A 12,914-nucleotide genomic window follows, 5' to 3' on the forward strand; every position below is an offset into this window, starting at 1 on the left:
GGCTGCCCGGGGAAGTGGTGGAGTCACCATCCCTGGAGGTCTTTAAAAGACGTTTAGATGTAGAGCTTAGGGATATGGTTTAGTGGGGACTGTTAGTGTTAGGTTAGAGGTTGGACTCGATGATCTTGGAGGTCTCTTCCAACCTAGATGATTCTGTGATTCTGTGGGTCATAAGAAGTAATTGATTGTTGCAAGAATGTTGGGTAACATCTTCCTCTGGACTAAACTAACTCTTCTGAAATCTAAGCAATGGGAATAGGGAGAATGTGCCATATTTTTGGGTACAAAAAGGATCTTTTGCTCCAAGTTGGAGAATGTAAGGCACCTGTGTCTCTACTAGGAGATTTATGTTGGCCCTTGGCTGTCATCTGGATTCAACTACTACTTTAGCTGTGACATTTGTCACCTACAATATTTAATTACTCTACAGGTCTTAGAACAAGACAGACGTGAATAGTTATCTGCTTTGAGAACAAAAAGTTCTCTCAAAAAAACCCTCGTTTACTACTGATTATAACTTGTGTTCCTTGTGGCCTCAGTGTGTGATTGCAAAATTGTATAATTTAAATGTGATATTCTCTGTGCAGCTGATTACATTACATTTGAAAGAACTGACAATTATGGGAACATTTCCTCTTTCCACTTCTCTGACAGCTTTTAGCAGGTTCCAACCCTATTAGACATGGTGGTTGACTCTTTCAAAGGCAGGCTGCTCTCATGCAGGGATTTCGAAAAGGAAAAATTATATGCTGAAAAACTGGGGGGGTGGGCTGTTCTTTGGTGAAAAAGGCTGCTACATCATTATCTGTTATTATCCTTAAACTGGTTTTCTCAGAGACTGTCAGCCCTGCTCTGTCCTCAAACAAGCACTGTTCAGGGGGAAGCCTTTTCTAGGTAGAGTGCAGACTGTATAAATGTGATATAAGAGTGCTTATTTTGCCCTTTTGAATAACTGTTATGGAACACTGTTAAACTTAATGCTTATCCTTTGTCCAGCAACTAAAGACTTAATAGGCATCTTTAGTTTTTCTTTGTGTATGTCATGTAGAGTTTGGTAGAAAATACAGTTGATGGAAAGCATAGTGATCTGTATTTAAAAACAGAACATGTATATGTATGTATTTCTTTTGACTATAAGGAGGATACCAAAGGATGACTTTGTTTAAAGCTGAGCTTTAAACTGACCTGTAAAAGAGGGCTGTTACATTTATTTTGGGTACAGTGAAAGCACAGAATTGTGATTTGTTGATTTCTTTACTTAATTAAAAGAAACTCAGGAAAACTTTGAGAAAGCTCAAAGATGTTTAAAACTTCAAATCCCTTTGGAACTTGAAAATCAAGTCTATTAATATCATCCCCAGATTTTCTAAAAAGGTCAGCTGCAGTTAGTGTAATTAAGAAATTGGTTCCAATTAATTAAATTTTATTTTAGAATCTGCTTCATCGTGACTTCCAGACCAGCAAGGCAGACAGAGCTGTAGCTTTATTTTCCAGAGTGGTTACAGTCATACAAAATGCATCTTATTTGGTGTTCCCGTATGTTTAAGGCAGAAATTGTTTTGCAATGATTGTGTTTAGCTGTTTAATACCCTTGAAGACTTGCAAATCTTCAGTTGTAATCAGCATTTGTATCTGCGTGTCTAGTGTCTTAAAACTTTGCCTCCCGCTACTTAGGAGGAATGAAAGCTTCAGAAGCTGTAAGGTGACTGTGAAGTAGAAATTGTATTTCTTCCTTAGTTTATGCTCCATCCCACAAAAGGACTCTATTTATCTTAAAAATATTGGATAAATAAATGTTTCTAGTATTGGTAAATGAATTCATGGGTGACAGATATTCTTTTCCCCCTTTACTGAGGGGGTGCAGGGGGTGTTGTATGGAGTTTTTTATGCAAGTTTGGCAGTAGATTTTTGTGTACGTCTGTTCTGATTCAAGGGCAAGTCCTAAAACATAGGTTTGTCTTATGGTATAAAAATCTGTATTCTACCACTTAGTTATATCTTGTTTTGGCTTGTTAATTCTTCATCTAGCAAGCCAGAATGGTATAGACCTGATTTGTGTGAAATAAAGCGAAGCTGTTTGGCTTTGTCATTTTGAATATCATATTTGAATCATAGTTATATATGTGTGTTGTTTGTTGTTGTTGTTTTAGAAAACAAGGAGTCTGCCTGTTTTTTGTTTGAGTTCTGCCTGCGTTCTGTGCATAAGAACTACATTTCTTTTTTTTTTTTCTGATTATGCAAGTCTAGGATTGTCATTGTACTGATGACCAAGTTATTTGCTGCAGATAATAAAATCAGCAAAACCTCTTTTCTGTGATGTTTTGAATAGCTGGGAGTTAAAATTCTTTTAAAGCCTGGCTTTGCCTGTAATAAAACTATAACAGAGTTGACAGACTAGTCAGTCCCCTTAACCTGATACACCTTCTTGTAGCTCTTATTTCCTCTGCCTCTGTCTCTGTTTAATGCTACTGAAATGGCCTGTGTGAATTCACCTGACCATGCCGCCCTCATTACACCAGCTGTAGGTCATGGAGCATAAGTTCAAGGCTCTTTGTGGTCAGATGATGTCTTTCAAGTGTATACAATATCAAAGTAGAAATTGGGAAGCAATTGGGAAGACCTGTAGGAGGTTATCAGTGGAATAAACTTGTGTCTGACGCTTTCTATTAGGGTCACCCTGCTCCGTATAAAACAGTCTCAGCCCGGGCAGCCGTTCCATCCACTATATTGCGACTTCCAGCGAGTGCCTTTCAAGACGTCTTCCAGAAATATCCTGAAACTCTTGTGAGAGTGGTACAGGTAAGCTTCATTGTTAAGTAGAATTAAAAACCAAGAGCGACCACACAAACAGACAAAACGCAGACAAAATCAAAAGAGAAAATCCACTCTGATTTCAAAGTTATAAAGAAGGCATTTTAAGGTCCAGCAAACTCATCCTTTTGCAGATACGGAACTGTTCAGTGTAGCTGCTTCTCAAGACTTGAGTTAGTTTTGTTAGTCCTCCTACTCTTAGAGACCTAGACGTACTGGTATCAGCATTAATCATGTATAGGAAGAAATAATTAATGTATGCATACATAGAAACGCTTTCTGCATGTGATAGCTCCTCACATCAGCCTGACCAGCACTGTAAGCTCCAGGTGGGGTAAAATGTGCTGGCTTGGTCTCTGCATCATGGTAATGCCCCTGATGGATTTCAGAGCATCACAGTAATGCTGCAGCAGGGTTTCAGAATGACTTGGAGCATGGAAAAGACAGCTGCATATTCCTAAAAGGGACTGACATACCCTCATAAGCTGTTTGTTGAAGGGTGATGCTTTGCAAAATTAACAACACTCAGTCTGATGTGAATTTCTACGTCAGAAGCGATTTTCAACACCTGAGGAAAGAGCTGTGCTTTGTATTACAGTTGAAGTTCAGCTTCCCTTGCTTTGCAGGAACTTGGTCTTCAAGTGAGTACTGCAGATCCTGCAAGTGGAAGCTAGTGAGGGACAAGATGCTCTGTACTCATGGTTTCAGTTTGGTGTTTGTTGAATGGCTCACTGGCCTGCGGATACAGTAGTCAAATGCATGCACATGGCCTGATCAGCCATTCTGATCTGTTCTTTTGATTTACTTTCAATGATGACTTTTTTTGTAAACTGTTCTCATATCCAGATGATTTATGAATGCATTATGATTTATGAATATATACATGAACCCCCTAATACTGGTGGTTGAGGAGAACAGATGTTATAGCAATTTAACTTGCTCCATAAGAGCTGATACAAACAAGACGATGGCGTAAGAATAGGAATAAGCTGTCAGAGCAGAGGCTGGTGAGGCAGCAGTGATGTCTTATGACAGTTTAGACTGTTTGTAGAGCAGTAGCACAGACTTTATGGGGAATGCTGTTTTTTTTTTTTTATGAGAGAAATACAGAAGCGAATGCTTATCTTTCAAGGCATGTTTGTTATTAATGTTTACAGGAAAAAAAGTCAGTGTTTGGATGTACAATCTTTTTTTCCTATTTCTGTTAACTGACTGTAAAGTCTTTGGTAAACCACTTTAATCCATCTTTGCTTCAATTTGTCAACCACTATAAAGGAATTTCAGCTTGCATTGTTAAAGGCTGCAGTCTGTGTTCTTTAAAAAGTGCCTTCAAGTACTCTGGTTCACGGCTATCTTCAAATGCAAGAATGAATGTGAAAGAATGCTGAATCCATTCCTATTGCCCCTTGATTTCTAGATCATCATGGTAAGGCTGCAGAGAGTGACGTTCCTTGCTTTGCACAACTACCTTGGTCTGACTACTGAGCTCTTCAACTGTGTAAGTTTGGGATACATTTTATTTGCTGTTATGCAGCCTGGCACTGATCTGGCACTGAGAGGTTTTGCTTCTTTCAGAACGTTACAAAGTAAATATTGCACTTTAGTTTAATCATGACAGTACTGGAGAGGTAAGGTACTTGTAACCAGCCCATAAAATTTCCCCTGTGCTGATGCCTGGGGAATTGAAGGGGTGAGGAGGATAAAATTTAAAGAGTTTGAAGTGTGTCATTTCTGGTTCTGCACAGGCTTCATTATATTTCAGTAAGTTCTGACCTGTGTTAATGGTGCTGAGACACTATAACCTGTAATAGTTCCAAAGATGCTTCTTGGACTATATCTTGAGAATGAAGTTGCCTTTGAAACTGATGCTATACTATCACCACATGTCTAGTACAGAAACTATGTAACTTGCATTATTTTCAGCTTATCTTGTGACAGCTTATTGTCAAGCAGCAGCTCTAGTGAGTGGTTATTTTTGGGAGATTGGAACAGGGTTGATCATATATCTGTGAAAGAAAACAAACAAACAAGAACTCCTTCAAATAATGCTTGAGCTTTTGACAATGGAATACCAAATTGATTTGGTATATTTTTTTTCTTCTTTGCACCTTCATCATATGGACTCGGCCCAGAATGTTCACTTTACCCAGAATGGTCAAGGCTGTATTCCTTGTACTTTTTGCCTCATTAACAGTGTTAAGATTGCAATTACTGAGAATTTAATAAATTCCTCTGCTCATCTGTTTTAGAGCTATGTTCTTACTAATTTGCCTTCAGAAGCTCTGTCTGGTTAATGGGAATATTGCTTTTGCTGTAAGGTCATACATGGGATAGTGATTTAAGTAAGAGGGAGACATTTTTTTCTTTATTGTATGACTAATGGAACTGTGAATGTAGCTTTAAGGCTACTATGAAATAGATATCTGAAATAGGAAAGGGCAAAGTATATACTTAGTATACCTGTAGAACCATAGTAAAATGGTGTTTTCTCACAAGATGTTGAAGCAAATGGCTGGGTGTTTGTTTTATGTTTGCATTTTCACCTTGCTTTTTGCAGCAAAGCCAAGCAATCCCATTGATCTCTGTGGCAAGTGTAACGTCTGGAGGAAGTTCAAGCAAAGCAATAAAAAGACAAGTGTCTAATGCACCGGAGGAAGAGCGTGGAGAAAAGTTTGAAAAAGCTGGGGAAGCAGTGGAAATGGGTATTGTTTCTGGAAATGGGTAGAAACTATCCTTCGTGTTGGTCTTCTGTTGTGCTGTGCATCAAAGGACTTCTTATTTTATCAAAGCAGTTAGGGATTGTCAACTGATCAGTTCAGGTTTGAAGTCCTTGGACAGTCCTCAGTTTTAATAGATTACTGTTGTGTTGTTAAAGATACTGGGAGTGGGAGGGAGAAATAAAATGTGGCACCTAATGTTGATCCATAGGAGAAGCTGCAAAAATTCTGCACTCTAGATAATAGCAGAGTCGTCTTTGGGTGTGAGTAGGCTTTTGTGCTAAAGTGTCTGTGTGGAAGCTCAGCCTAGGAAAATAGTGTGAGCTGAATTTTTCCTCTGAATCTGGAGAGGGGGAAAAAAATTAAAAGCAGAAGGCAAGTGTAAACATTGCTTAATATTGGTATTTTAGAGTGCTTTTAAGGCTATATGTAAGGGTTTGAAAGTGGGTAGTGAAAGGTCCTTGCTCTCAGTGAAACTTTATTAGCAGAGTCCCTTGTGTTTGTGTAACTTATTGTTTCTAAACTCCAGATACACTGAAGATTTCTGGTACAGAGAACTCTGAGCATGTTTTCAGAAGAAGCTTTTCTTCACCTCCCTATGCGGGGTCTGCAGAGACTCCCGGTAAGTAGTGCTTGGGAAAGCTGTGGGACATACATAATGTATCTAATCTCATGGGGTAAGATGTCTAGTTATCCTAAATAATCATCCTATAGTAGTACTGCTTCCTAACTCATTTGAAACATAAATTAAAAAAAAAATCTATTTTCTGAAATAACAAATGAGCTTCTATCCAAGAAAACATTTTCTTGATGTCTTTATTAGCAACTGGAATGTGCAGTCATTTGGCTACTGAGAGACCTGCAAATGAAGGGCTTTTATTCGTTCTTGTAACTGAAACCAAGCTACATATGCTGTCATCTTTCAGGCAAAAGATTACATACGGTTCTTGCTTGGCTGATTGTCCCAAAGAGCACATAACGTGACTCTGTTGCTTTTAGGAGAGTGTTGTTGGAGTGGATAATAAAGGTGATTTATCATTGAACACTCTGAGACATTTATGAGGCTGAGCTGTTTTGATGCTGCGGTGTTATTACACTTAACTTCAGTCATCTGCGCTGTAGCCATCGTTCTCTGAGCCAGTGATTTAGATTAGCTTTATATTCAAGGTAGAGAACCTGGAACTTCTGGGATGACTCCTAGAAGGAAGGCACCTGTCTTTAGTTAGCTGAATAATAGACTAACCATCTGGAGAGAGTTGTAAGGTCAGGCTCCGATACTGTAGTGATTATGGAGGTACTGTTAATACAGAGGTAATAAAGCTTAATCATCAGAAGAAAGGTATTTTGGATACATTACAAGGTACGCGTTGCTTATGTTGGCTACTAAATGGTTTAGGAGATAAAAATGTGAACAGGGGGTTAGAGAATAGGGAGGCAGTCTGAGGGGAGCCCTCAGTGTTGAACCTTTCCCCATTGTAAGGTTTCTTACCCTTCTCACTAGCTAGTTAATGGTATATATAGTAGAGAAGAAAGGGTAGTAGGTTTTCTACTATCTTGCTTAATTTTTTAACAATAGTGAGTCAATCCACTTCTTCATTTCTGCTATGCAAATGTACAATGTCCCAGTTACTATTGTGGATAACTTCTGTGTTACTGTCCAGAGGGATGGAGAAGCGGGATATTGGCTAGTGATAAGCAGACCATCTATGAACCAGGGAAACTAAGGGAAAATACTGAAGTGGTTCATGCAAGATTGGCCTTTATTCTCATGTGTTAGGTTCCTTTGCAGTATGCATTTGCAAATGTACCAGCAGACATGATTCGTTGGTAAATTAAGTAATGCTTACTTGAGCCTTGGAACATGGCCATTCTTCCCCTAAGCAAATACAGTAAAGTGAAATCTGCCCATGCAGCCCGGTAACATTTTTAAGGTAGGGTCCTAGAAGCTTTTACGTGGAAGGATTCCTTTATACTTAACAGTAGTGCTGTCAATTTGTCCTTCCTCTCCCCTTCTCTGTGTCATAAGAGTTATGTCAGGGTGCACAGAGCTTAGCAGGGAGACAAAATTAATTTTTACTGACTGAAGAGAATATCTAATTGGGTAATTATGATTCGCTTCAGTTAACGGAGCTGATTTCCGTTCCGTGCATTGAGGTTATGGTCACTGCTTAGTTTGCACTGAAAATATCTTGATGTCTGTAATAAAAAGATCGAGATTCTGTTTCAGATTTTATTCTACTGCCATGCTGTATATTCAGGCACCATGGGAATATTGATTGTTGACTACTGATTCAGAAAAGAGAGAACTATCTTTTATTGGTCATACAGGTGCTGTTATCTCAGTATCTCTTTGATTTGCTTGGCTGATTAGAATTAACAAAAATTATTTTAGAGAGAAACATTTTTTTGCATCATTTTGCTTCTGAGGCTGGGATGTGATTTTCTTTTGATCCTTGGATACCTATCTAACTTGAAACGTAGCAGTTAATGTAGGTGAGGGTGGTAAGTGGTGAAATACAATCCTGCCAGCTTGTGCTAGTCTGTCTTTTTTTTTTTTTTTTTGAGTACACAGTTGCTTTATGTGGACAAAGATGCAATTAGGCCATGTGGAGTATCTAGGCTGGTGAACAAAACAATTAGATGAACTAAAAGCAGTGCGATGTTTTGTGACTGATAGCCTCATCAGTGTTATCACTCCTGGAAATAAGTGTTCCTGACTTATTTTTTTAAGATTAAATAGCAGTTATCTTGTTTTTTTTAAACTTTATTTTATCAAGAAGAAAAGCTGATTTTTCTTTCTTCAAAACTGAAACCCTGACCTACAGCATGAGTGCAGAAGCATAGGACCACCTGTGTTAGGAGAAGCAGGTAGTTGTGAGCGAGTGCTCAGAAGGAGAGAGGCAGCTGAAATGCTGCCAAGGAACATGTCAGTTGCGATTGTTTTTGCAGTGACTTCCATACCAGCAGTGTGTGGGATATCAGTGAGCATGTGTTCATCAAACAGGATCGCATTCCACTCTTGAGTTTCCCACTGCCTTCTGCTCTTTTGAGTCAACAGTTCTAGTTAAAGCTTGTTCTGCTGTATCCTTTCTAACTCCCTTTTGAGCAACAAGACAGTTTAATTAATCACTGTGTGGGAAGCTTGTATCTGTGACTGAGATAAAGGCTTCTGCTTTGAATAGAAGTCTAGTAGACATCCTTTCACTCTTAAAATGCCTCCTCTTTCTTCTCTCTGACTTTCAATACACAAAGCTAAGTAGAAGATGCCCTTCATGCCTACGTGACCATCATCTGCTTATTTAGGTTTAAACTGGGAAGTGTGTGTTTAGATTTAAAATGCACTTGATGTATCGGGTCTTAGTAATTAGGCTGACACTGTGATTTGTTGGGCAGTGTAATTGACAGGTAGTCAAATAAGCCCATATAAACTTCCACACTGCTATTTCTAACATCCCAGCACTTCTTGTTTATAACTAAATTAGGGACTTAAAAGTTGCACTACAGGTCTCTGGTGTGTATGAAACTCAGTAGCATGAAGAGCATTTTTTTCTTGTATGATTTGTAAGTTTTGCTGTTGGTAGTCGTTGGGCCAACTTACTGTTTTGTGTTGTTGTTTTTTGTTTGGTGGTTGACTGTTACTTAATGTTATAACAGTAGAGACCATGTGCATTGCATTTCCTACATGCAAAGAGTTGTTCATGTTTGTAGGCAACATGGAAAGGAGTATTCTCAGATAGGTCTGAATCCCTGTTGGAATCTCCTTGTCTGAGCTAGGGCAGAGATAGGAGGCTTTTCTGAAAACAGTATATCTTTGAGATATTTTTGGACATTGAAATATGACAGAAACAGATATAGGTTTATTTGTTAAAGGAAAATGCCTTCTCTACATCTTTCTGAACTATTTCACTGAGCTGAAATTTTGTGTAAATCGTGAGGCTGATATGTGGGTAATTAGTTTCCAAGTTATGTTTGTTACTGATTATCTAAGTTCCCAAAAGGTATTTGAGACAGCCAAGGAGCTAATGCAATATGTATTAAAAATTAGGAAGTAAGGAATAGAAGTTGTTAGTGACCTCAAATTCATGAATGAAGTAAGTGAAACCCACAAGAGAAGTACCTATGTATCCCTGAGAATGCAAAGACCACTGAAAGTTTGGACAAGCTGAAGGAAAGATCTGAAATAGTTTTTAGTCATGATGTAAAACGGAAAATGCTTTTCATTGAGAAACTACAGGGGAAGATGCTGATCATGATGTTCTCTCTATGAAAGCTCTTAGAATGTTTTTGTACCCATTATCATTTTTGATTTATCATTTTAGAAGAGTTTGAAAGCATCGCTTCCTGGAAACCATGAGAGAAATTTGTCAATTTCCTGACAGTTGTCAGATCTGAAATGACTCTTTTTGTTTAGCCCAAATTAATTACCACACTGCACAAGAGTGGATGTGGGAATTTTGGGACATGTTGTATATGTGAGCTCAGATGGGAAGCTCTGAAGTTCCTGCTAGACTTTCCAGGTCAAACAGGAGTAGGAAATAAATTTGAGCATGAGGATGCCACTTTCTCCTTAGTCCTCAACTTCAGAAACAACAACAAAACGGTTGCTAGCGTTTGTATACTACTTGGCATTTCTAAGAATAATAGAGGTACTTAAAAGAATTTTGTATTGCTTGTAGGTACCTCCAGCAGTGCTAAGTCAGACATGGACATGGCGTATGAAAGAGCCAGAGTGCACTTTGGCTCGGAGGAGGCTGCTAGCAGTCCTGCTGTGGGCAAGGTAGGTTGTTTCTTTTGGAGATTCCAGTACAATATGGAGTTTACAATACAATACTTCATTGTATTAATCTCTGTATGAATTGTGATGCTTGGTCATCTTGTATTGGTTTCTTTTAAGCTTGCAGTTTTTTCAGCAGATTTTTGGTGACTGTTCAGTTTTTTTAGTGAAGATTTTTATTTAATCTCCTTGACCCTGTGGAGATTCCCTTGGCAAGTACTGTGAAAGCATTGCTGCACCATCTTGATTTTAGATTACTACCAATCTTTGACTCATGGAAAGGATTCTTTGGAAAGTTGAAGCCATCGGACCATGTTGTATTTGTGAGACCTACTTAATAGGAAGGAATTAAAAACTTGTATCCTATCAGGCTTTCAATTGTGATTTATAAACCCATTTTCCTTTTTGTTGTGTACTTTTTTTTATGAAGGCTGACCTGGAAATTAAGAGCACAGAAATGCTCTTGTATTATTAAACTCTTCAAACCAAAATCAGAAAATAAAAAGATATTTTGTCTTCTCCATCTTTGTATGCTGTGTTGACGCACTTTTAAGTCTGTCAGGTTGGCAGCTGCCCATATTGTGTAAAGTCTTATCCTTCTCTTTCACAGGCTGTGTTGAGTAACTTTATTTCACTCAAGTGTCAAGCTTTGCAGGAAAAAAAAACAGACTATACAAAAAAAAAGTTACTAGCAAACTGTTGCTTTTTTTTTTTTTTGAAACTTTTTTTAGGCCACCAGTTGTGGTGGATGGGAGGGCATAGGTGATGGTCAAAGTATTTGCTGGTTAGGTGCCAATTATAACATTCAAAATGCTATGACTTGTGTATCTATTCTTTGTAGTCAATATTGAAGAAGACTGTGACAGTGTCAGAAACTCCTTCAGCAGTTTTCCATTATACTGATCGTGATCTTGCTGCGCAAGAATCCTGTAGTAGCAAACCCATTGATGCCATCTTCGAAGCAGCAAAGAAAGACCTTTCAACCTTGATGAAACTTGATGTAAGTTATTGCAGGAAAAAATGGCCTTGTTCTTGCTTTTCATCTCATTCTGCCAGGCATTGAAAAGTAAATTGCCTCCCAAACACACTTAGAGACTAGCTGAATGTTTTATTCTCCAGTCTGTTGAAGTTATTAGCAGGACTGAAATAAATCTAAATTATTCTGCCATTTGAAAAGCACGTACTGAAATGCACTGCATGAATCTTTTCTCACTGTGTACACATTTATGCATGGGAGAAGTAAGCATGCAATTTCTGATGCACTGTAATTTCATGCTCTTGTATACTGTTTGAAGAAGTTATGTAAAGGCATTCAGGCGATAGTTAAATCTGTTAATCCTGTTGGCATTGCATCTAAGTGCCTCATTTGATTTCAGAATTGAATGTCTGTGTTTGGCTAGTGGTTGAGTGCATTTCACAACAGAGTGACCGTGCAATGCCCATTGTACGTTTTAGGTGTTTGACGCCCTTGCAGTTGTCATTATGGAGTTCAGCCCTTGCTTCTTACCTCTGTGTTGTAAGAATGAACAAAACTCTCTGTTTTCATTGTTCCTGATACCATCTGCATTTCATTACATCACTTCAGAATTGTATCTGTTCATTCAATCATGCAATTTGGGAAAATTGTACAGCTGTCTACATCACTCACAGATACCCTAGTTTTATTGCAGTGTATGTTTCAATAACTCAAGTTTATAGATGCTGCCAGGGGCATTGGCTGCTGCAACCTCTGCTTCTGGTTTAAGAACTCTCACCAAACAACACCTCCTTTAGTGTTAGCTAGAACTTAAAAGACTTCACTTCTGGATCCTCACGTTCCCTGCAGATTTCTAAACTATTTCTTTCACACGTTCAAAGTCTTGATCATGATCTTCCAGCTACAGGTATTAAGGCTTGAAAAACATGCTCTGTGTTGTTGCTGATTTAACTAAGGCATGGGGTACTGTCTGTTAGTCTGCAAGCAGATGTGACCGTCTTGTTATATTCATGTTCAGCTTTTCAGGCATTTATGTCAGCATGAAAGGCTACAGCCTGTTCCAGAGGAAATTCTTGTTACAGATGGAGTAAAATAGGAATATATACTCTTTCATCTGTTCTGTTCACAAAATCATAGAATCCTTTAAGGGTTTGCATTGGAAGGGACCTTAAAGCCTATCTAATTCCAACCCTCATCATGGGCAGGGACCCCTCCCACCAGCCCAGGCTGCCCCCAGCCCAATTCAGCCTGGCTTTGGGCACTGCCAGGGATGGGGCATCCACAGCTCCTCTGGGCAGCCTGGGACAGGGCCTCACCGACATGGTAAAGAATTTCTTCCTTATGTCTAATTTAATCCTACCCTCTTTTAATTTAAAGCCATTACCCCTTGTCCTATCACTCCACTCTCTGACAAAGTCCCTCCCCAGCTTTCTGCAACCACTTTAGGCACTGTCAGGCTGCTGTAAGGTCTACCCAGAGCCTTCTCGTCTCCAGGCTGAACAACCCCAACTCCCTCAGCCTGTCCCCATAGCAGAGGTGCTCCAGCCCCTTGATCATCCTCATGGCCTCCTCTGGACTCGCTCTAATAATTCCATGTCCTTGTGCTGGGGGCCCCAGAGCTGAGCTCAGGGCTCCA

At 39.0% G+C, this 12,914-nt stretch overlaps 1 protein-coding gene across 1 annotated transcript in view; it reads left to right on the forward strand.

Annotated features, from left to right (window-relative positions):
* The window catches only part of PNPLA7 (patatin like phospholipase domain containing 7), a 125,195-nt gene that overhangs the window by 13,455 nt on the left and 98,826 nt on the right, over positions 1-12,914 (forward strand). Inside the window, exons 10-15 of the mRNA XM_068657334.1 lie at positions 2,671-2,799; positions 4,229-4,309; positions 5,369-5,513; positions 6,058-6,150; positions 10,205-10,305; positions 11,144-11,302. Of these exons, the coding sequence (XP_068513435.1) occupies positions 2,671-2,799; positions 4,229-4,309; positions 5,369-5,513; positions 6,058-6,150; positions 10,205-10,305; positions 11,144-11,302 (708 nt within the window). The remainder of the gene's footprint in view (positions 1-2,670; positions 2,800-4,228; positions 4,310-5,368; positions 5,514-6,057; positions 6,151-10,204; positions 10,306-11,143; positions 11,303-12,914) is intronic.

This window comes from Anas acuta, chromosome 20 (genome assembly GCF_963932015.1).
Source record: "Anas acuta chromosome 20, bAnaAcu1.1, whole genome shotgun sequence".
NCBI lineage: Eukaryota > Metazoa > Chordata > Aves > Anseriformes > Anatidae > Anas > Anas acuta.